General features: G+C 47.2%; 1 protein-coding gene across 1 annotated transcript; it reads left to right on the forward strand.

Moving 5' to 3' along the window:
• Positions 1-633: 633 nt before the first annotated feature.
• LOC132387105 (gastrula zinc finger protein xLCGF3.1-like) lies at positions 634-10668 on the forward strand. The gene is made up of 2 exons (XM_059959457.1): positions 634-1772; positions 9899-10668. The coding sequence occupies exon 2, from the start codon at positions 10270-10272 to the stop codon at positions 10666-10668; it is 399 nt and encodes a 132-aa protein (XP_059815440.1). The 5' UTR covers positions 634-1772; positions 9899-10269.
• The last annotated feature ends 15207 nt before the right edge of the window (positions 10669-25875 follow it).

Genomic DNA, 25875 nt, shown 5'->3' on the forward strand with positions numbered 1-25875 from the left:
GCTGCCCGGGTTTATGAGGTGTTGAGCGAGTATTTCTGGTCTGGGATCTAGTGTTTTTTACAGATGTGCTGGAGTGGTGCTCCGGTGAGGTCCGGAGGTGCTCTGCACCCCTGTTTAGATCCAAGTAACATGGCCCCGGGGATCAAGCTGCCCGGGTTTATGAGGTGTTGAGCGAGTATTTCTGGTCTGGGATCTAGTGTTTTTTGACAGAGGTGCTGGAGTGGCGCTCCGGTGAGCTCCGGAGGTGCTCTGCACCCCTGTTTAGATCCAAGTAAAATGGACCCGGGGATCAAGCTGCCCGGTTTATGAGGTGTTGAGCGAGTGTTTCTGGTCTGGGATCTAGTGTTTTTTACAGATGTGCTGGAGTGTTGCTCCGGTGAGGTCCGGAGGTGCACTGCACCCCTGTTTAGATCCAAGTAAACTGGACCCGGGGATCAAGCTGCCCCGGTTTATGAGGTGTTGAGCGAGTGTTTCTGGTCTGGGATCTAGTGTTTTTTTTTCTGGAGTTTCTTTGGACGCAATGCAGCTAATCTGAGGAGAAAATGAGTTTGTATTCCATCCCTCACAAGGACAGGCTGTGAGTAAATGGGCTGTTCTGTGTTTGAACAACTGGAAATAGATCTGGGGGGGGGGTTCAGTGTTTGAACTGTGTTTGCAAATTCCTCCTTGCTGTCACCTGTCTGTCAGACAGTGGAAATCAAACAGACACTCAGGTTACTGGAGATCTGCACAAAAATGATAAATTTTGAATCCATTCTGACAAATGATTGTGAACCTGAATCTTTAAATTTGTTGCTATCCCCACAGCAGTTCCTTACTTTTGAGGGATTTTGGTGAATCCAGTTTCTTTTTATTGCTTTCACTCTGGAATGGTTTAAATCTCCTGATTGTCTGTTATGATTGGGATTGTGTTCAGTGCAGTTGTTGCTAACAAGGTACACGTGAATAATCTCAGGGATGATGGGCTTTATGTATGAGGAGCATTTGATGGTTCTGGACCTGTGCTCAATGGAGTTCAGAGGGACGGTGGGAGTTGCGGAGGGATGTGTGGTTAAGTAAACCTACCGAATGCTGGAAAGCCTGGATACAGTGGACATGGAAAGGATGTTTCCATTAGACAGAGAGTCTGTGATCTGACAGCACAGGCTCAGAATAAAGATACTTCCCTTCAAAACTGTGATGAGAAAAACAATTTCAGCCAAAAGATGACTGATCTGTGGAATTTGTTGTCATAGAGGTTGGTTGAGGCTGCTATTTGGGTATATTTATGACAGAGATTAATATATTGATGATTGCTAAGTAGGTTCAGGGTTACAGAAGGAAGGCAGGAATATGGTGTTGGAATAAATCTCCGCCATGGTTGAGTGGTGGAGCAGACTCGATAGATCGAATCATCTAATTCTGTCCCGACATCTCATATCTTACCATGACTGAACAATGACTCCTTCCTATCCCATATCAGGTTCGGTGACGTGTCAGGGACAATTACAGATTTGTTCACTGAGACCGTTATATTTGTCTTCAATGTTTAGATTTCAGCAAGCAGAAATATTTTGTTCTCATTTGTATTGTTAACATGCTTCATTATCGTTCGTGTTAAAGTTAGACCTGCGGTGAGAGATTTATTGGAAGAAATACCCACAACTGGAAGCAAACCACGAATGAAGATGAGGGAGCAGCAGCAAGCGAACCAGCACGAGGACTGAGAGCACCGACTAGAGAGAAACCCTTTTGACTCAGGGTTTCCATTGATTCAGTCGGGAACAAGTCTGGTGAGTCTCATTTACTCAAACACTGGTCCTTTAGACGTCACAAGCCGTATATTCCGGAGTATAAGCCGACCCCCATTTTCAAGGTTAAAAAAGGGACTTTTTCATGTTACCTTTGTATAAGCTGTCCCCTTTTATAAAGGTTTTTGATTTAACCAGAAACAATGCCTGTACTCAGCTTTGCAGGATCCGGAACCTGAAATTTTTGTGAACCGGTACCTGCTAAGAAAACAGGCTTACACAGTGAAGAGCGTTATCAGCAAATTCTTAATAAATAAATCAGGGAGGAAACTTTTGGATTAGGTCACCAATGGTGAAGAAGCCTCTGAAATATTACCCCCACAAAACCATTTTGCACCGATCGTAATCTCGTTAAAACATAACACGGGGTGGCGGGATCAGTACATGTATTCAGTATTGAGTTTGCGACCGCCATGTACAAAAGATTAAAACGAGTGCGATATGGTGCTGGCTTCAAGCTGAAGGTTGTTGATTTTGCCAAAGGAACAAATAATTCTGCAGCTGCTAAGAAGTTTAGTGTAAACGAGAGAGAGTGAGAGAGTGGAGAAAGGCAGAGGACACGCTGAGGGAAATGCCAAAGATGAAATGTGCAAACCACGGGAAAACACGCCAGTGGCCAGAACTGGAAGAAAATGTCTTAGAGTGGGTGAATCACCAGCGATCATCCGGATACATTGTTACCAGAGAAATGATACGAGTTCAATGGGACGAAAAACACCATGAGGTCAGTGAAAATTTCAAAGCTACGCGAATTTGGTGCACCCGATTTATGAATAGACTCGATCTTGAGACAAAAAACAAAGATTACTCAGAAAATTCCTGCGAGGTGTTGTTGTTTACGTTCAAAATCGCTGCTGGATGGACAAAGTGGGTTAAAGAGGTGTGGCGTTGACATTCGGAAGGTTTTGGGAAGGAAAAGTCGCTACTTGTCTGGGACGTGTTCAAAGCGCACTTGTCAGGTGAGACAAAAGCAGCACTGAAAGCTGAAAACACAGAGATTGCAGTCATCCCCAGTGGTTTGATCTCCGTGCGCCAGCCACTAGATGTGATTTTAAACAAACCAAAGAATTCATGCATTGAGAGTGGAACGAATTTAACTCAAAAACAACCAATAAATCCGACCTGTCTTCCCTGTATTCGTTTTTCCAAAGTTGGCACCCTCTGTAACAGCCGACCTCCTGATTTTAGGACCAAAATTTGGGGCCTAATTCTCGGCTTATACATTGGAATTTATGGTATCTGTACAAAATAAAGTAGGGAATAGTTGAGGTGAGAATGAATGTATCAGTTAAGTCTCTCAGACCCAGTTGCAATAATGTACTGTCAGTGTCCCAGCTCTTTTAAGTCACTCACATTCCCTCAGTGTTTGCTCATTTGAAGAACTTGTATCTTCTGAAGTAGCTTTTGGTCGGTTCTGAGTGTGGAGAGGGAAAGAGGGGTGTTTATATTTACTATCCTGCAAAAAGGAGGTAATTGTTTACAATTACCTGCTGCAGACTCACTGCCCATACCCTGTACATTCTCAACCAGATTATTGACATAGATGACAAGTAGCAATGGGTGTCACCCTGGGGAGCTCCAGGAGGCACGGGCCTTGACTCCAATAAACCGCCTCCCATCATCACCAACACACACAAAATGCTGGTGGAACACAGCACAGCAGGCCAGACAGCATCTATAAGGAGAAACACTGTCGACCACTGGTGCTTCCCCCCTCCCCCTTTCTCTCTCCCTCAGCCTCCCGTCCCATGATCCTCTCCCTTCTCCAGCTCTGTATCACTTTCGCCAATAATGTTTCCAGCTCTTAGCTTTATCTCATCCCCTCTGGTCTACTTCTATCATTTCGCATTCCCCCTACTACTTTCAAATCTCTTAGTATCTTTCCTTTCAGTTAGTCCTGACGAAGGGTCTCGGCCCAAAACGTCGACAGTGCTTCCCCTTATAGATGCTGCCTGGCCTGCTGTGTTCCACCAGCATATTGTGTGTGTTGTTTGAATTTCCAGCAACTGCAGATTTCCTTGTGTTTGCTCCCATCATCACCATCTGCTTCCTACCATCGAGCTGTTCCCAGACTCTGGGCTCTGTGACAAACACAATGGTAGCAGCAAAATTAGACAGTGATTAATATAAAGAAAGATTTGTTGTTTCCTGAAAGCTGTCTGATGCAATGGACCAGATCCGTCCTTGCTTATCTGCCCTAGAACGCATCCTCCCGGGTCACACTGTGTCTGATAACCCACATCCCCAACCTCCCTCACCCCGTCAGTAGCCCCACAACCTTCCCACCATTTACCCCACACCCGTCCATGTAGACAGATCCTCGTCACCGACATCCACTCTCACAGCTTGGGGAACCACAACGAACTGATCCTACATTCCCGGCCCAGACGGTGCAGCCGCCTGGCTCGGTCCAGGCCCTTTCCCACTGCAACCGCCCTTCGATTTACACAAACCCGAGATCAGCCCCTTCCTCATCGCCGCCCAACCAGGCTCAGAGCTCGTTAAGAAGCCTCATGTGGCACTTTGTCAAAGGTCTGAAAATCCACGTACACAATATCTACCAATTCTCCTTTGTCCACCCTGCTTATTTTTTCGCAAAGCATTCCACCAAATTTATCAGGCAACCCTTCATTGCCTATTCCAATGGGGGTGATCCTGAGGCTGAGCCAGGATCCTCAAGTGTGGCACAAAGTCGGCCAAGTAGCAACAACCACTCCAACTCTCGTCCTCCCTCGAGAACCCGTCTGGTAGGGTGTGGTTCCATGCCGCTGCCCTGTTCTTTCTCCCGGCAGCCAGGGGTAGGCCCTATTCCCACAAACCCAATAAGTTCCATTTAGTGGTCCAGGGGTATCATAAGCTTGACTCTTGGAGTTACTACTTCCCACTTGATGGGGTGCACTCTCGTTCTAGTTACACCAACAAGTAGTACTAGCCACTGCTGGAGATGTAACTCTTATCCCCGGCCATAGCTTGGAGGGGTCTTGTGGAGGAGATCTACGACTCCAACCCTCAAAGCAACACCATCCCCAGTCTCAACTTCCAGACCTGGATATGGTGCCATTGACAATGCTACCATTACGGCTATCAGAAAACACCAGATCTGAATTTACTTCGCTAGTATTCAGGGCACCACTGATATGGGGATCATAGTCTGACCCTGTTGGGGAATTTCATCACATACCCAACATGCTCCCCGCTCTACGTGCTTAGCGTAGGTGTGGTAGAGGGACAGGAAACTGTTAAACTGGGGGCCTCCCAAGACAGGGGCAGGTTCCCTTAGAGTCATTAAAATCAGCATTAACCAGTACATTATTCAGTCTTATCAGTTCCGCCAGTAACTTGTTTACAGTCCGTTCGATGTATCCGCCGGAGCTGCCCTTCCACCATCACTGCAGGAGGTGTTGTCAGTAGCACTTGGTACAGTCCTCTCCAGTTCAGTCCCAACTTCTTATCATCCCAGTTCTTGAGCAGGACAAAATCTCTAGGCTGGATGGTGGAGTAGTCACCTTTAGTTGGGGTTTCGTCGTCTCGATAGGCCTGTCGTACCTGTGAATGCAAGCTTTGGAGAGTGTTAGTTACTTTGCATAAGTATTTTCCCATCTCCTCCCCCAAGGTATGCATATCCAATGTTGCAGGTAAGCGCTCAGGGAGGAGCGGCAGACAAGGTCGGGGTCCCCATGGGGTTCTCATGGGCTTCCCATAGATGATTTCTGCCGTTGATAGCCCTGTCTAACTTGATAGCGTGATTCTCATATGGAATAGGACTAAGGGTAAAACCTTCAATCTGGTCAATCCAGTTTCTTGGGTAAGTTTTGCCAACTTATCTCTCAAAGTACCATTGGCTCGTTCCACTATGCCACTGCTTTCCGATGATGGGTGCAGTGGAACTGCTGTTTTATAGCAAGTTCTTTACAGATTTCCTCATTTATTTTGGCCCATTGTCCTTGCTTATTTCTGGAAGTCCACAGTGAGGAGTTATTTAGCAATATTTTCACAACAGTCATCGTGGTATTATGAGTTGTAGGAACAGCTCAGCCTTCTGGGCGGAGACGACCGCTTCAAAAGTGGCCTGCTCAATTACACTGGCATGCAAAAGTTTGGGCACCCCTGGTCAAAATTTCTGTTACTGTGAATAGTTAAACGAGTAAAATTTGAACTGATTTCCAAAAATGGTGACACATTTCTTTCATATTTTGAGTAAGAAAGCTTTTTTATTTCCATATTTTATAGTTTCAAAATAACAAAAAAGGAAGAGGGCCCAAAGCAAAAGTTTGGGCACCCTGCCTGGTCAGTACTTAGTAACTCCCCCTTTGGCAAGTATCACTGCTTGTGAATGCTTCTTGTAGCCAGCTAAGAGGCTTTCAATTCTTGTTTGGGGGATTTTCGCCAATTCTACCTTTGCAAAAGGATTCTAGTTCTGTGGATTCTTGAGCTGTCTTGCCTGCACTGATCTTTTGAGGTCCATCCACAGATTCTCGATGATGTTTAGGCCGGGGAACTGTGAGGGTCATGGCAAAACCTTCAGCTTGCGCCTCTTGAGGTAGTCCATTGTGGATTTTGAGGTGTGTTCAGGATCATTATCTTGTTGTAAAAACTATCCTCTTTTCATCTTCGGCTTTTTTACAGACAATGTGATGTTTACTTCCAGAATTTGCTGGTATTAATTCTTTTCTTTACCAGTAAAAGGTTCTTGCAATTCAGGAAAGTACAGTTCTCATACCAGGCAGTGATGCAGCCAGTCAGGATGCTCTCAATTGTGTTCCTGTAGAAAGTCCTTAGGATTTGGACTCAGCTCCCGAATTGCTCCCAGAAACTCCAGCCATTGCTGCTCCATTGCCACTCCTACCTTTTCCCTTCCAAACAAGTTCGGCCAGCATCTCTGTCATAGAAACATGGAGAAGTTCAGTATGGAAACAGACTATTTGGCCCATCTAGTCAATGCTGAAAATACATTCAAGCTGTCTAATGCATCTACCTGCACTGGGACCATCGCCCTCCAAACACCTACCATCTAGGCTGCCATTCAAACTTCTTTGAAACGGTGAATCCGAGCTAGCGTGCACCACTTGTGCTGGCATTTCACTCTGCACTCTCATGGCCAATTCATTTTCCACATGTTCCCCATAAATTTTCACCTCCCCACTTACCCATAAACTCTGGTTGTTGTCACACTTAACATCATTTGAAAAGCCTGTTTGTATTTACCCATCTATACCCTTATATTTTGTCTACACTGAAACATAGAAAACCTACAGCACGATACATGCCTTTTGGCCCACAAAGCCGTGCCAAACATATCCTTACCTTAGAATTACCTAAGCTTACCCATAGCCCTCTAATTTTCTGAGCTCCATGTGTCCATCCAGGACTCTCTTAAAGGACTCTTTCATTTCCGCCTCTACCACCGCCTCTGGCAGCCAATTCCACACACTCACCACTCTCTGTGTAAAAAAAAAACTAACTAACTTCTATAGTTCTAACAAATCTTCAAAGCAAAGTATATTTTCCTTGTTTATCTTTAGAGCCTTTTTTAGGTGTAGAAGATGATGAGGGGCATTGATCGTGTGGATAGTCAGAGGCTTTTTCCCAGGGTTGAAATAGCTAACACAAGGGGGCACAGTTTTAAAGTGCTTGGAAATGGGTACCGAGGGGATATCGGGTACGTTTTTCACACCGAGAGTGGTGCATGCATGGAATGTACTGCTATCAGCGGTGGTAAAGCGGATAAAATAGGGCTTTTTTTTAACAGCCTCTTAGTTAGGAACATGGAGCTTAGAGAAATAGAGGGCTATGCTCGAAGGAAAATCTACGCAGTTTGTAGAGTACGTTACATGGTTGGCACAACATTGTGGGCCGAATGGCCTGGAATATGCTGTAAATATCTATGCTCTATGTTGAACAGCAAAATAACTTTTCTTCTTTAATTGGTACAGGGTCCCTGATTTTATTGCCGCTTTTTCACACTCCCTTAGACGCTTTGTCCATCTCCTGAGTAAATAGAGATGAAAAAATATTTAACATCTCCCCCATCTGCTTTGGTTCCACACATGGATTGCATTCCGGTCTTCCAGACGACCAACTTTCTGCCTTACAATCCTTTTGCTCTTAATCTGTTTTTGTAATCCCTGAGGATTATCCTTCATTTTTTTTTGCGACAACAACCTCATGCTGTTTTTTAGCCATCCTGATTTATTGCTTGTGTGTCCTCTTGAATTTTTTATACTCCATTAGAACTTGCCTGCCTATCCCTGTTATGCAACTCCATTTTGTGCTTCACCAGGGTCTCCATATCTCTTGAAATCCAAGGTTCCCTACAGTTTTTATCTTTACCTTTTATTCTGAGAAGCATATACCCAATTTGTACTTTCAAAATTTCACATTGAAGGCCTCCCACTGACCAAGCACACCTTTGCCATAAAGCAGCCTGTCCCTGTCCACAGTTGCCAGATCCTAGTGTCTTAATTCCAGGTGTTGATCCGCAGCATGGCGTTGTGCATGGTAGGTCATGTCTAACCAATCTTACAGAGTCTCTCGAGGAAGTTATTAGGAAAGTGGATGAAGGCAAGACACTGAATGTAGTCTACATGAACTTTAGCAAGGCACTTGACAAAGTCTCACATGGGAGGTGGGTCAACAAGGTTCAGTCACTCAGTATTCAAGATGAGATAGTAAATTGGACGAGACACTGTCTTTGGGAGAAGCCAGAGTGTGGTAGCAGATGGTCGCCTCCCTGACTGGAGGCCTGTGACTAGTTGTGTGCCATAGGGATCACTGATGGATCTGTAGTTGTTTGTCATCTATATCAGTTATCTGGATGATGGTGTGGTTAGCTGGATCAGCAGATTTGTGGATGACACCAAGTCTGGTGGTGTAGTGTTCAGAGAGGAAGACTGTCATGGCCTGCAGTGTGAACTGGACCAGCTGCAAAGCCCAGGATAGGTCTGACACAGTGACTGGTCCGGCACTGAGGAGTGTTGTTGAAGAAAGGGATTTGGGAATACAGGTCTATATTTCACTGAAAGTAGTGTCACAGTTCGATAGGGACAGAATGAAAGATTTAGTCACATTGGCTTTCATAAACTGAGGTACTGAGTACAGGAGATGGATGTTATGTTGACTTTGTACAAGACATCGGTGAGGCCTAATTTGGAGTATTGTGTGCGGTCTTGGTCACCTGCCTACATGAAAGATGTAAAAGAGGTTCCGAGAGTTCAGAGAAAATTCACAAGGATGATGCCAGGTCTGGAGCACTTGGGTTACAAGGGGAGACTGAACAGGTCAGGACATTATTTCTTGGAATATAGAAGATTGAGTGGAGATTTGTTTGTGAAAGAAGGGCATAGATAGGGTAAATGCCAGTTTGCTTTTTCCATTCAGATGGGGTGAGACTACAACCAGAGGCCATGGGTAAAGTGTGAAAGGTGAAACGTTAAGGGAAACATGAGGGGAAACATCTTGACACAGTTGATCATCTGGGTGTGGAATGAGTAGTCAGAACATGTGGTGCATGCGTGCTTGATTTCAGCATTTAAGAGGTTCGTATAGTACCTCGATAGTAGGCCTACGGGAGTAGACAGTTTGAATGGTTCAACATAAGCTAGATGGGCCAAAGGGCCTGTGTCTGTCTTGTACTTTTCCATGACTGTGACAAGTACCTGAAATGATACTAACATTCACTCGAATTCTGTGCAGACCAACAATACTGTACAGCTGAGTGGGAGATATTTACATGGCATTAAAACTGTGGCAGTTTAAATTAACAGTACATTAAAGAAATTCCATCTACGTGTCAAGAAAGACTATTTGTGTGAGACTGACTCAGTTCCTGTGGGGCCAGGCAGCCATGCAGCTCAGTGGCAACAGGGAATGACACCAATGGAGAGAGTCAAACTGAGCCAGGTCACAGATTGGAGACGGCAGATATGTCCCATTCTTACAGAGACAGGAAGAGCATCAGAGAGTTTGATAGTCATTCCAGATACCAGCACTGTGCCCAGTTAGAACCTCACTGTAACAGTGTGATGCCAGATTACACCTTGACAATTCGAGTGATCTCGTCTGAAATTTTGACCCACACCCACTGATGGATTTTCTAAATCTTTTGACAGGTGAAAAACGACAAGGAATTTGTCTATGGGAATTCAAACACAACACACCAGTTTTGCTGTCTCTGCCCAGATACTTAAGAAGTGGAGCAAGGGATTGAATCGACCATCCTTCCTACTCAGACGGTGGAGAGGGTTTCAGTCGATCATCTGACCGACTGGCATGCCCCTCATTTTACGCAGGGGAAAGGTCGTTCGCCTGTTCAGACAGTGGGAATGGATTCACTCGGTCAAATCAATTGAAGGTACATCAGTGAGTTTGCACGCGGGCAAGGCCATTCACCTGTTATGTCAGGCTTCACTGGCATTCACACCGGCAGAAGCTGGTCATCTGTTGAATTTGTGGGGAAGAAATCACTCGGTCACCTGACCTAATGGCTCACCAGCGAGTTCACACCAGGGAGCAGCTGTTCACCTGCATGGACTGTGGGAAGGGATTCACTTCTTCATCTCAACTGAAGCTACATCAGCGAATTCACACTGGGGAGAAGCCGTTCACCTGCTCAGACTGTGGGAAGACATTCACTCAGTCATCCCACCTAAAGAGACACCAGAGTGTACACACTGGAGAGAAGCCATTCACCTGTTCAGTCTGTGAGAAGGGATTCATTCAATCATCTGACCTACAGATACACCAGACAGTTCACACTGGGGAGAGGCTATTCACCTGCTCAATCTGTGGGAAGACATTCAGTCAGTCATCCTACCTACAAAGACACCAGCGAGTTCACACCGGGGAGAAGCCTTTCACCTGCTCAGAATGTGGGAAGTGATTCTCTCGATCATCCAACCTACAGAGTCACCAGCGAGTTCACACTGGAGAGAGGCCATTCAGCTGCCCACACTGTGGGAAGGGATTCTCTCTGGCATGTCACCTACTGAGACACCGGACAGTTCACACTGGAGAGAGGCCATTCACCTGCTCAGACTGTGGGAAGGGATTCAGTCAGTCATCAAACCTAATGGCTCACCGACGAATTCACACTGGGGAGAGGCCGTTCACCTGCTCAGACTGTGGGAAGGGATTTACTTGCTCAGCCCAACTGAAGATACACCAGTCAGTTCACACTGGGGAGAGGCCATTCACCTGCTCAGTCTGTGGGAAAGGATTCACTTGCTCATCTCACCGACTGAGACATCAGTCAGTTCACAATGCTGAGAGGCAGTTCAGCTGCTCAGAATGTGGGAAAGGATTCACTCGGTCTTCTTCTTTATTGGCACACCAGCGAGTTCACACTGGGGAGAGACCATTCACCTGCTGTAAATGTGGGAAGGGATTCCGCCGATCAACTCATCTACAGAGACACCAGCGAGATCACACTGGGTAGAGGCTGATCACCTGCTCAGACATTAGGAAGAATTTCTCTCAGACATCTACGCCAAATGTGCATCATTGAGTTCACACTGTGAAGAGGCCGTTCACCTGCTGTGAACGTGGGAAGGGATTCACTCAGTAATCTAACCTTGTGACACACTGCTGGGTTCACACTGGGGAGAAAGTTTTAGTAAGCTTCATGCTGGAGATTTGTCCATCACCGTTGCGGAATGCAATTTCAAGAGTGACTGTCGGTGATGAACTCTGCAATTACTGCTGCTGCTCCCCACACCCAGTTCTGTACCCTGGTCACTGGGCATGGCAGGAGTTTCTTCTGCTGCACATTCACCTTTAATAGGACTGGAGTTTAATATTGTGGGTCTGAGACAAATAATCAGTTCTATTTTAAACTCTGTCTCCAGTACTCAGTGAATTTATAACACAGCTAGTGTACAGTAGAGTCAATTCAGGCTGGTTGAACCCTGCCAGTGATTCAGTTCTATGACAGTCCTTTGAAATCCTCCAATTTCTGGGCTGAAGAGGAATGACTGACAGTTAACCCCCTAATTCAGGGCTCGTTTCCACATTATGGGTCATTTTCCCTGCTTCTGAAGGGTTGTTAGAAAACACCACTGTCCTGTAAAGGCTGAAAGCTGAATGGGAAACCATTAGTTCAACCAAGTGGGGTTAGAAACCAGACAGGGCACAGGGCAGAGTTTGGGGCTCTGGATGATGGTCGGGTTAAGAATGTATGATGAGAAGGGAACCAGCAGCGGGGCGGACAACGAATGACAGAGTAGCAACATTTGGAAGCTAATTGACAGAGATAATAATTCAATTGTCTGACTGATGACACAAATAATGCCTGTGGTGAGGTACTCCATTGGTTGAGGAACTAGTGTGTTCAGAATAGTTTTTTTTCTATTGAGGGAGTTGTTCCTGCTTGCTTATCCTGTAATATTATATCCATTTGGTTATTATGGATTGTCCTATCTGCAATAATGTATTGATTATCCTATAGTTTGTAAGATTTTGACTCTAAAACTGGATCAGGCCTAAATTCATGGTGCTATAATGAAGTTATGGTGGTCATGAATGGGTTTGTATTTTAAAGCAAGATTTTGGTGACTGATATTTACCACCTGACTGTACCTTTGTAAGTAATCAGATTGAGTTAAACTGCTGATCCTGGAATGTGTTGGATTGTGTCTGGTTTCTCTAGGCATTTTCTGCATTTATTGCATTGTTTGTTTGTCTTTTATGTATTTCTGTTTATTTTAAAATGTAATTCCCCAAGGCACCCCTGTTTCTGGGAAGAGGTCTCCAACTCAGAGTCGGGCGCTCGATGCTTCCTTGTCACCATCTGATCTGCTCAGATCATTGGGATGTCTCCCATGGAGGGTCATACTCATTCCACTGGTTAATGTTTTCTTCCATAGTGATGATTCATTTTTCTGATTTGGCCTTTCATTTAAGTTTTCTGGTCTGTATTTCAAATCAGATTTGTATATACCTGTCTGGTGTGCTGAATCCTGTTTATTTTGTATGAAAATGTATACTTTAGAAATCTTATCAGACATTTGATTTTTTTAAATGACTATTATAGCTCTTCCCAGTTCTGTCCTCGGTAGTTTTCATCTAAGTGGTAAATAGGGTTTTCTGAATTTGTCATTTCAGTTCTTGTTTTTCTTTGTGAAGTTTCCAGATTGGAATGGGACTAAGGTATTTTGAAAAAAAATAATACACTAATATGGATATAACAAACGTGCGAATGGATAGCAGACCACTGGAAAACGAGGCTGGAGGGGTAGTAATGGGGAACGTGGAGCTGGCAGATGAACTGAATAAGTATTTTACATAAGTCTTCACTCCAGAAGACACGAGCAGGATGATAAATGTCTAGATGTCAGTGGTCAGAATTATGTAAAGTTACATTACTCATGAGAAGGTTCTTGGGAAGCAGAAAGGTCTGAAGGTAAACAGGTCACCCGGAGTAGATGGTGCTCATCTGAGAGTTCTGAAAGAGGTGGCTGAAAAGATTCTGGAGGGATTAGTAACAATGCCTCAAGAATCAGTGGGCTCTGGTATGGTTCTGGAAGACTGGAAATTTGGAAATATCACTCCACTCTTCAAGAAGGTAGAGAGGTAGAAGATACAAGATTATGAGGCAGGTAGTCTGACCTCACTGTTTGGGAAGATATTGGATTCGGATGTTGAGGATGTATTTTCAGGGTATTTGGGGCACATGATACAATCAGCCATTTTCATCATGTTGTCTTAAAGGGAGAATCATACTTGACAAGTATGTTGACGTTCTTTGAATTTATTGAAGAAGTAATAAGCAAGGTAGATGGAGGGGAATCAGTTGATGATAGGCACCTGGGCTTTCAGAAGGTACTTGACAAGGTGCCACCCATGGGTCTGCTTAACAAGTAATGAGCCCATGATATTACATGAAAGTCTCTTGCATGGATAAAGCAGTAGCTGATTGGCAAGAGGCAAAGATAGTAATATGGGGAACCCTTTCCGGTTGGATGGCAGTGACTATTGATGTTCCACAGGGACCTGTGTTGGGACAGATTCTTTTCATATTATATGGTAATGACATAGATGTTAGAATTGATGGCTTTGTTGCAGAGTTTGCTGATGATACCAAGACAGGTGGAGGGACAGGTAGTTTTGAAGAAGTAGAGAGGTAATAAAACAACTTCATCAGATTAAAGGAATGGGCAAAGAAACAGGAGATGGAATACAGTGCAGGGGCTACAGGTCTGCCCTTTGGTGCACAGGTTACCTCAGCTTAATGTTGCATTAGAGGCGAAACACTCGGAGACAATTTCATTTTGTTACAAGCAAATTGCCATTTTTGAACTAGAGGTAAAGTGCATTTCCGTCGTGGTGGAGAAGCTCCCAAACACGCCTCGCCATCTGTGGAAAAAAACATTCCAGCCCCTCCATCACTCCCCATCTCTGTAAACCCCTCTGACCCCTCCATCACTCCCCATCTCTGTAAACCCCTCTGACCCCTCCATCACTCCCCATCTCTGTAAACACCTCTGACCCCTACAGCACTCACCATCTCTGTAAACCCCTCTGACCCATACAGCCCTCGCCATCTCTGCAAACCCCTCTGACCCCTACAGCACTCGCCATCTCTGTAAACCCCTCTGACCCCTACAGCACTCACCATCTCTGTAAACCCCTCTAAACTCTACAGCACTCGCCATCTCTGCAAACCCCTCTGACCCCTCCATCACTCCCCATCTCTGTAAACCCCTCTGACCCCTAGAGCACCCGCCATCTCTGTAAACCCCTCTGACCCCTCCATCACTCGCCATTTCTGTAAAACCCTCTAACCCCTACAGCACTCGCCATCCCTGTAAACCCCTCTGACCTCTGCAGCCCTCGCCATCTCTGCAAACCCCTCTGACCCCTACAGCACTCGCCATCTCTGTAAACCCCTCTGACCCCTACAGCACTCACCATCTCTGTAAACCCCTCTAAACTCTACAGCACTCGCCATCTCTGCAAACCCCTCTGACCCCTCCATCACTCCCCATCTCTGTAAACCCCTCTGACCCCTAGAGCACTCGCCATCTCTGTAAACCCCTCTGACCCCTCCATCACTCGCCATTTCTGTAAACCCCTCTAACCCCTACAGCACTCGCCATCCCTGTAAACCCCTCTGACCCCTACAGCATTCGCCATCTCTGTAAACCCCTCTGACACCTACAGCACTCGCCATCCCTGTAAACCCCTCTGACCCCTGCAGCACTCGCCATCTCTGTAAACCCCTCTGACACCTACAGCACTCGCCATCTCTGTAAACCCCTCTGACCCCTACAGCACTCACCATCTCTGCAAACCCCTCTGACCCCTCCATCACTCCCCATTTCTGTAAACCCCTCTGACCCCTACAGCACTCGCCATCTCTGTAAACCCCTCTGACACCTACAGCACTCGCCATCTCTGCAAACCCCTCTGACCCCTCCGTCACTCACCATGTCTGCAAACCCCTCTGACCCCGACATCACTCCCCATTTCTGTAAACCCCTCTAACTCCTACAGCACTCGCCATCTCTGTAAACCCCTCTGACCCCTACAGCACTCGCCATCTCTGTAAACCCCTCTGACCCCTACAGCACTCGCCATCTCTGTAAACCCCTCTGACCCCTCAATCACTCCCCATCTCTGTAAACCCCTCTGACCCCTACAGCACTCGTCATCTCTGTAAACCCCTCTGACCCCAACAGCACTCGCCATCTCTGTAAACCCCTCTGACCCCTCCATCACTCACCATCTCTGCAAACCCCTCTGACCCCTCCATTACTCCCCATTTCTGTAAACCCCTCTAACCCCTACAGCACTCGCCATCTCTGTAAACCCCTCTGACCACTACAGCCCTCGCCATCTCTGCAAACCCCTTTAACCCCTACAGCACTCGCCATCTCTGTAAACCCCTCTGACCCCTACAGCACTCGCCATCTCTGCAAACCCCTCTGACCACTCCATCACTCCCCATTTCTGTAAACCCCTCTAACCCTTACGGCACTCGCCATCTCTGTAAACCCCTCTGACCCCTACAGCACTCGCCATCTCTGTAAACCCCTCTGACCCCTACAGCACTCGCCATCTCTGTAAACCCCTCTGACCCCTGCAGCACTCGCCATCTCTGTAAACCCCTCTGACCCCTACAGCACTCCCCATTTCTGTAAACACCTCTGACCCCTACAGCACTCGCCATCTCTGTAAACCCCTCTGAATCCTACTGCACTCGCCATCTCTGCAAACCCGTCTGACCCCTCCATCACTCCACATTTCTGTAAGCCCCTCTGACCCCTAGAGCACTCGCCATCTCTGTAAACCCCTCTGACCCCTCCATCACTCGCCATTTCTGTAAACCCCTCTAACCTCTACAGCACTCGCCATCCCTGTAAACCCCTCTGACCCCTACAGCACTCGCCATCTCTGTAAACCCCTCTGAATCCTACTGCACTCGCCATCTCTGCAAACCCCTCTGACCCCTACAGAACTCACCATCTCTGCAAACCCGTCTGACCCCTCCATCACTCCACATTTCTGTAAGCCCCTCTAACCCCTACAGCACTCCCCATTTCTGTAAACCCCTCTGACCCCTACAGCACTCGCCATCTCTGTAAACCCCTCTGATTCCTACTGCACTCGCCATCTCTGCAAACCCCTCTGACCCCTACAGCACTCACCATCTCTGCAAACCCCTCTGACCCCTACAGCACTCGCCATTTCTGCAAACCCCTCTGACCCCTCCATCACTCCCCGTCTCTGTAAACCCCTCTGACCCCTACAGCATTTGCCATCTCTGTAAACCCCTCTGACCCCTACAGCACTCGCCATCTCTGTAAACTCCTCTGACCCCTACAGCACTCGCCATCTCTGTAAACCCCTCTGACCCCTCAATCACTCCCCATCTCTGTAAACCCCTCTGACCCCTACAGCATTCGCCATCTCTGTAAACCCCTCTGACCCCTACAGCACTCGCCATCTCTGTAAACCCCTCTGACCCCTACAGCACTCGCCATCTCTGCAAACCCCTCTGACCCCTACAGCACTCGCCATCTCTGTAAACCCCTCTGACCCCTCAATCACTCCCCATCTCTGTAAACCCCTCTGAATCCTACTGCACTCGCCATCTCTGCAAACCCCTCTGACCCCTACAGAACTCACCATCTCTGCAAACCCGTCTGACCCCTCCATCACTCCACATTTCTGTAAGCCCCTCTGACCCCTAGAGCACTCGCAATCTCTGTAAACCCCTCTGACCCCTCCATCACTCGCCATTTCTGTAAACCCCTCTAACCCCTACAGCACTCGCCATCCCTGTAAACCCCTCTGACCCCTACAGCACTCGCCATCTCTGTAAACCCCTCTGAATCCTACTGCACTCGCCATCTCTGCAAACCCCTCTGACCCCTACAGAACTCACCATCTCTGCAAACCCGTCTGACCCCTCCATCACTCCACATTTCTGTAAGCCCCTCTAACCCCTACAGCACTCCCCATTTCTGTAAACCCCTCTGACCCCTACAGCACTCGCCATCTCTGTAAACCCCTCTGAATCCTACTGCACTCGCCATCTCTGCAAACCCCTCTGACCCCTACAGAACTCACCATCTCTGCAAACCCGTCTGACCCCTCCATCACTCCACATTTCTGTAAGCCCCTCTAACCCCTACAGCACTCCCCATTTCTGTAAACCCCTCTGACCCCTACAGCACTCGCCATCTCTGTAAACCCCTCTGAATCCTACTGCACTCGCCATCTCTGCAAACCCCTCTGACCCCTCCATCACTCCCCATTTCTGTAAGCCCCTCTAACCCCTACAGCACTCGCCATCTCTGTATAACCCTCTGACCCCTACAGCACTCGCCATCTCTGTAAACCCCTCTGACCCCTACAGCACTCGCCATCTCTGTAAACCCCTCTGACCCCTACAGCATTCGCCATCTCTGTAAACCCCTCTGACCCCTACAGCACTCGCCATCTCTGTAAACCCCTCTGACCCCTACAGCACTCGCCATTTCTGCAAACACCTCTGACCCCTCCATCACTCCCCATCTCTTTAAACCCCTCTGACCCCTCCATCACTCCCCGTCTCTGTAAACCCCTCTGACCCCTACAGCATTTGCCATCTCTGTAAACCCCTCTGACCCCTACAGCACTCGCCATCTCTGTAAACTCCTCTGACCCCTACAGCACTCGCCATCTCTGTAAACCCCTCTGACCCCTCAATCACTCCCCATCTCTGTAAACCCCTCTGACCCCTACAGCATTCGCCATCTCTGTAAACCCCTCTGACCCCTACAGCACTCGCCATCTCTGTAAACCCCTCTGACCCCTACAGCACTCGCCATCTCTGCAAACCCCTCTGACCCCTACAGCACTCGCCATCTCTGTAAACCCCTCTGACCCCTCAATCACTCCCCATCTCTGTAAACCCCTCTGACCCCTACAGCATTCGCCATCTCTGTAAACCCCTCTGACCCCTACAGCACTCGCCATCTCTGTAAACCCCTCTGACCCCTACAGCACTCGCCATCTCTGCAAACCCCTCTGACACCTACAGCACTCGCCATCTCTGTAAACCTCTCTAACCCCTACAGCATTCGCCATCTCTGTAAACCCCTCTGACCTCTACAGCACTCGCCATCTCTGTAAACCCCTCTGACCCCTACAGCACTCGCCATTTCTGTAAACCCCTCTGACCCCTACAGCACTCACCATCTCTGCAAACCCCTCTGACCCCTCCATCACTCCCCATTTCTGTAAGCCCCTCTAACCCCTACAGCACTCGCCATCTCTGTAAACCCCTCTGACCCCTACAGCACTCGCCATCTCTGTAAACCCCTCGGACCCCTAGAGCACTCGCCATCTCTGTAAACCCCTTTGACCCCTACAGCATTCGCCATCTCTGTAAACCCCTCTGACCCCTACAGCACTCGCCATCTCTGTAAACCCCTCTGACCCCTACAGCACTCGCCATTTCTGCAAACCCCTCTGACCCCTCCATCACTCCCCATCTCTTTAAACCCCTCTGACCCCTCCATTACTCCCCTTCTCTGTAAACCCCTCTGACCCCTACAGCATTTGCCATCTCTGTAAACCCCTCTGACCCCTACAGCACTCGCCATCTCTGTAAACTCCTCTGACCCCTACAGCACTCGCCATCTCTGTAAACCCCTCTGACCCCTCAATCACTCCCCATCTCTGTAAACCCCTCTGACCCCTACAGCATTCCCCATTTCTGTAAACCCCTCTAACCCGTACAGCACTCGCCATCTCTGTAAACCCCTCTGACCCCTACAGCACTCGCCATCTCTGCAAAACCCTCTGACCCCTCCATCACTCCCCATCTCTGTAAACCGCTCTGACCCCTCCATCACTCGCCATCTCTGTAAACTCCTCTGACCCCTACAGCACTCGCCATTTCTGTAAACCCCTCTGACCCCTACAGCACTCGACATCTCTGTAAACCCCTCTGACCCCTCCTTCACTCGCCATCTCTGTAAACTCCTCTGACCCCTCCATTACTCCCCTTCTCTGTAAACCCCTCTGACCCCTACAGCATTTGCCATCTCTGTAAACCCCTCTGACCCCTACAGCACTCGCCATCTCTGTAAACTCCTCTGACCCCTACAGCACTCGCCATCTCTGTAAACCCCTCTGACCCCTCAATCACTCCCCATCTCTGTAAACCCCTCTGACCCCTACAGCATTCCCCATTTCTGTAAACCCCTCTAACCCGTACAGCACTCGCCATCTCTGTAAACCCCTCTGACCCCTACAGCACTCGCCATCTCTGCAAAACCCTCTGACCCCTCCATCACTCCCCATCTCTGTAAACCGCTCTGACCCCTCCATCACTCGCCATCTCTGTAAACTCCTCTGACCCCTACAGCACTCGCCATTTCTGTAAACCCCTCTGACCCCTACAGCACTCGACATCTCTGTAAACCCCTCTGACCCCTCCTTCACTCGCCATCTCTGTAAACCCCTCTGACCCCTACAGCAGTCGCCAACTCTGCAAACTCCTCTGACCCCTCCATCACTCGCCATCTCTGCAAACCCCTCTGACCCCTACAGCACTCGCCATTTCTGTAAACCCCTCTGACCCCTACAGCACTCGCCATTTCTGTAAACCCCTCTGACCCCTACAGCACTCGCTATTTCTGTAAACCCCTCTGACCCCTACAGCACTCGCCATCTCTGTAAACCCCTCTGAACCCTACAGCACTCGCCATCTCTGTAAACCCCTCCACCATCCACACTGGAGTATTCAGGCGACAGCTGACCCGAGAAAGACACTGCCAGTGGCGCTTTTTGTTTATAAAAATACCGATTTGCATGGATATCTGGACTAAACCTCCTCCCATGCTGTTCGCTGTTTTTTAAAAAAAGCTATTTTGTCTCTGCCACATTCGTTGACAGGGCGAAGTTTTGCTTTCTAGATCGTCCGAAATGTCCTCCTTCAAAGAATGCAGTTTCCCTTCCACCACCACTGAGGCCAATCTCACACCCAATTGCTCTATTTCCTGAAAATCTGCCTTCACTCCATATTCCAGTCACTTCCACAACTTCTCTTAACTCCAACCATCAAACGCATCTTTTTCTAACCACCCCCCGCCCCATCTCACTGCTTTCCATCAGGATTTCCTAGTCCACTCATCTCCCCCCACTAATCTATTTCCTGGAACGTATCCTTGCAAAGCGAGGGAAGTGCCACACGTTCCTATTTACCTCCTCCCTCAGCACCATTCAGGATTGCAAACTCCGTCCAGGTGAGGCAACGTGTCACCTGCGGGTCTGTCAGTTTCTACTGTATCCTGTGCTCCCAGTGCGGCCTCCTGTACCTGAGTGAGACCTGATGTAGATTGGAAAATTTCTTTGTCAAGCACATTCCACAATAAAATGTATTTCCTGGTGGCTCATCATTTCAAAACAACTCTGCCTCCCATTCCAACATATCGGTCCATTGTTGGACAAACATAATGAGAGCCACACCTCTGTGTAGCTTCCAACCTGACAGCATCGATGCTTTTAACTTCCACCTCCACTTATTTCCACCCACACCACACGCTCTCGGTTCTGCATCCCCTCTTACCTCCTCTCTTGCACTCTGCTGGTCATCTCCCTCTGATGCCTCCTTTCCATTCTTTTCTCCCATAGTCCGCTCTCATCTCAGAGTCCTTATTTTCAGCCCTTTGCATTTTCTGCCTACCACCTCACTGCTTCTCACTTCATCTTCCACCTCCCCCACCCACTCACCTTCACTCTTATCTGGCTTCACTATCATCTGCCAGCTTGTACGCCTCCTCCTCTGCCCAACATCTTACTCAGCCTCCTTCCATTTCCGAGGAAGGGTCTTAGGAATAAATGTATGCTATGCTTCTCCCCCCCGTAGATGCTACCTGGCCTTCTGGGTTCTTCACACATTTTGTGTATGTTACTCTGCATCTCCAACATCTGCAGAATCTCATTAGGTCTCAATGCAGAGACTACATCGGGTCTCTCTACTGTAAAGGAGGCCACACCGGGAGGACAGAAAACAGAAGATAACTTCAACAGGCACGAAGCTGAAGAGTTGCCTCACAAGGGAAGGACTGTTTTGGACCCTGAATGGTAGTGAGGAGAGAGGTTTGGGGCACTTCATCCACTTGCAGAGTTGGCTTCCAGCCTCCTACACCCCTCCTTATCGCTGCTAACCTCTCCCTATTTTGGACAACATGTATATCCTGTTATCCTGTAATATATACATATTTGCATTTTATTTTTGTATTGTATTACGTACTTTGCTAATAAACACCTTTAGTTACAGTACCACCAGATTCCAAAGTGTCTTCCATTTCTGCTGGTTTGGCAACCCAGTTACGGGGTACGGCACAAATTGGGGGCTGGTCCGGGAGATGGTTACCAATTTGGGGGCTGGTGAATTGATTGGGGTACATTCCCTTATCTGCTTTGGTTGTGTGGGAACCAAAAGGCAAACTACAGAAATGGAGTTTGAGGTGTTGGCCAGAAATAATGACAATCTTCAAATCAGTGAATTCAAATGAATCAAGGACAGTGGAACAGTCTTTGTTCTTGCCGTGTGTTTGGGGGATGGAAACTGCCATTTTGTGAAGACACTCGATTCTCCATTTTGTGAGCTTGACATGCTGGACTTGATTAATGTTTTAAAGAAGACACAATGACCACTAAACTCTTGGACTGGAGGTCATTTTCAAATAAGGAATTTGTTTGTGAGATATTTTTTGGTTGGCTATAACATGCAGACTTGTGAATGCCTGAGGTGATTCGAGCTCATTGCTGACTGAAAACAAAGAGCCATGAGTCAGCAACTGTCCCTTGATGGGGAGAGGACAATAGATGGATGCTGCTTTGGACCAAGGCCAATGACCAGGTGTTAAAGGCCAGACACATGACCTGCGGAATGCGACGTTTGAATTGATAAGGAATGGATATAATAGTGGATGCCTTGTGGGTGCTGGGGGGTGGTAACTTCGAAGAATAACCATCGTAGACACAAGCGAGAAGAACCCTGCGTGAAGCACGTGGAGAGTGTGTCGGGATCACGAGGGACAAGGAGCGTCTGACCAGCGTAAATTCTTCCGCCCGGGTAATACCTTTGATATTCCTTGACTATCCAGCAGAGTCAGGGGTACTCAGCAGGTGTGCGCACAGGGTATTTAGTGTATGACTTCAAGTATCAGTTAGTTTGAACAATACAGGTAATTGTCAGTAAATACAGAACTCTCTGTAACTCACTCAGAATAATTGGAAGAGGTAGAAGCGGTATCTGTCTCTCTCTCTTTCGAACAGAATTGGCGTCCCTGGGTGGGCTCGAGGTTAAATCTCTTGTTGAGTCAGCACGAGACTCGAGCCGGACCACGTGGGTGAGAAATAGAGAAATCGGGGCTGGGTAACTGGTTGGTAGAGACCCAGGATGAAGAATTTAGGGAAATCTGCAAGTCCGAAGGACTTGGCTAGCTTTGATCGGAGGGAATTCCTCCAGAAGTACTTATTGGGGAATAGCCAAAATACGGGGTGTGTGCTGGACACACCAGCGGTAAAGGCGGCGAAGTGTTGTTTAGAATTGCCCGAGGAAAATTGTCGGACAAGGAATTTAGGCGATTACTGAAGCCAGTAGCAGTTACCTGCCTCCCTCAGGAATTAATAGGAAATCGCAAAAAAAGCCGACGCTGAGAGAGATAAGTTAGCAGACGAAAACAAAAGAATCCGAGAGGAGTTAGAAAACAAAAACAGAATGCTTAGAAAGGAGTTACAAATCCTCAAGGGAAATTTTACATATTTACAGGGACAAAGAAGTATGGATTTGGTGCATATGGATCAGTTTCAGCTGAAATGCGGGAAACTCGTTAAAGAACAGAGTAAACTGGAAAAGGAAGCTAATGTAGCCGAGTCAAGCAGAAGAGTTAAAGAAAAAGTGCAGACATTTAACAACAGCTATAAATATGATACAGAAATCAGTTTCTGAGAAGAGAAGTAATATTAGTGACCATACAAAGTGTTTAAAGCAGATACAAAAGCTGCAGGACCAACTTTCTGCACAGAAGGGGATAATATGCACTTTTGGATCAGAAAGAGGGGAAGAGAGTGAATATGCAGATATAGATTGGAACGGTTTAGCCGATGATGCGACTAGATATAGTCTTGATAATGATGAAGCGCTTTTTCCTGAGGATCCCCCGCCCGCATACAATACTCAGGAATCGCCTGTGCCAACGGCACCACTAGCTCCCGTAGTTACTATTCGAGAGTGGGGAGCTGTAGCAGGAAATCAAAACCAGAATATAACATACACTACTCCGTTCGGAGTACAGCAGCTCAGAGATATTGACAAAGATATAGGTATTTGTGGGTTCGGAGATTATCCTCGGGAACTGTTTCTAGCCACTAATCATCAGAGAATAATACACGGTCTGGATGACACCGAGGTAAGGAAATTGATTATAATGTGTTTGCATCCAAATATACACTGGGCTTTGCCAAATATACAACAACAAGGTGGGGGCACAAATGAGGAATTAAAGACGGCAATATTGACGGTTATGGGTATTAACAGAGTCGATCCTGTAGAGGCGTTAGCCAAATGTTACCAGAGGAGAGGTGAACATCCCACAGCGTTTGCCTCCCGTTTATGGACGGTGTTCCAAGGAGTATATGGAGCAAAAGTAGATCGAGACCATTTAGGACCAGGGCCCTTAAATAGATGGTTAATCGGTGGCTCACTCTACCGATGAATCTAAAAAGGTATTAGACATGTTTCGTCCCACTGGCCGTACACATAATGAGGCGTGGATACTGAGGAAAATGAGTAGAGCATGGGAAAAGGAGACACAAAGGCCAAATAAACCCGCTAATGGGAAATTGCTGGCTGTTGGAGGTAATGCAAGTGCCTGGAAAAATGAGGGTGGGGGACCCACTCCAAATATCACCCCACCACACTATCAAGTGACTCGGAAAACCAGAGGAAATGAAACAGTGTCGAGAACAGAGAGACTTGGAGGTGGAGTGTTTAAATGCTATAATTATAGTCAAGAGGGACACATCAAGAGAAAATGTCCAAACCTGAGAAGTGGGAGACTAGGGCAAGGAGGTCTGACCTTGGAGGGGCCAGACAGAGCAAGCCCACAAAACAATGTGGTGGAGACATCGCCATCTGGGGTATTGTACCCGAGCTTCAATGACGGTGTCAGGTCTCACCAACATGGGTGTGTAACACAAGGTGGGACGAAACTGGAAGACCTCTAGTAAATGGTAGGGTCAGAGGCCGCCCTGTTACCTTTTTATGGGGCACTGGAGGATCCCGAACCACCGTCAACACCACTAACGTAACTAATGCAAACTGGGAAATACAAGGTAAAATTATCTTAAGTGGATTTACAGATCATTCACAAGTGGGACATGTGACTGCATCCTTAGAAGTTAGAATAGGAGACATAGAGTTAGAACATTCCATAGTGCTAGTTGAATTACCCCGGGAGCAGGAACATATACTGGGGAGTGATTACATGGCCAAAGAGGGACTTTGTTTTGATCCAGTTAACTGCATGATTTGGCGAATGCAAACCGGTATGAATGATACATGTCACAGACAAATTCCAGTAGGTGAATATCAGGATAGAATCTGCACCATGGGGGAAATGTGGATAAAACCAGAGGAGATGAGCAATGATCATATGGTACAGTAAATCATTACGCAAAACTCAGGGGCATTTGCACGGTACAATCATGTCTGCGAAAAGATGGCTGGCAGTGTGTGCATACAAGGTCCAGACCCCAAGCCACAGAAGCAATATGGATTTCCAAAGAGAGCTGAGGAAGATGTAGGTAAGGTAATACAGAGTTTGGTACAGCAGCGGTTACTGAGGCCAGTAACCTTAACTAGTAACTCACCCATAAGGCCAGTGAGGAAACCAGATGGTAGTTGGAGATTGCCAATAGACTATCGAGAGCTGAATAAAGTAACCCCTTTAACAGCCCCAACTGTAGCAATAGCCCAGAAACAGTAGTCAAACAGAATGAAAAAGCGCAAGGGTTTACTGTTTTAGATATAAACAATGGGTTTTAGTCAATCCCATTAGAAAGAGAGTGTCAATACACGTTTGCATTTACCTTTCGGGGACAGCAATATACATGGATAGCCCTACCACAGGGGTTTTATAATTCCCCATCTATATTTCATCAGCATTTAAGGGAAAGCTTAAAGAGGGTCTCAATGCCTGAATGCTTGGTCAAATGTGTAGATGATTTACTCCTGCAGCCGAAAACTAAGCAGGAACATTATCAGCTATTGACAGAACTGTTGCAATTATTGCATGCATTGGGACTAAAGGTAAATCCTAAAAGGCACAGGTGATGAAACAAGAAGTTCGTTATTTGGGAATGCCCTTGACACCGGGAAAAAGAGAAGTGGATAAACGAAGAGTAGAGTCGGTTATGAAACTGCCTATTCCTCAAGATGTGAAAGGGCTGAGGTCCTTCCTGGGGCTAATAGGATACTGTAGAAATCACACTGATGGAATTTCCACTAAGACAGCTGCTTTAATGGAATTACTGAAAAAAGAATGCGGCATGGGAATGGAAATCAGAACACTCCCAGGCTATC

The sequence above is a fragment of the Hypanus sabinus genome, unplaced genomic scaffold, assembly GCF_030144855.1.
Source record: "Hypanus sabinus isolate sHypSab1 unplaced genomic scaffold, sHypSab1.hap1 scaffold_1524, whole genome shotgun sequence".
Lineage (NCBI taxonomy): Eukaryota > Metazoa > Chordata > Chondrichthyes > Myliobatiformes > Dasyatidae > Hypanus > Hypanus sabinus.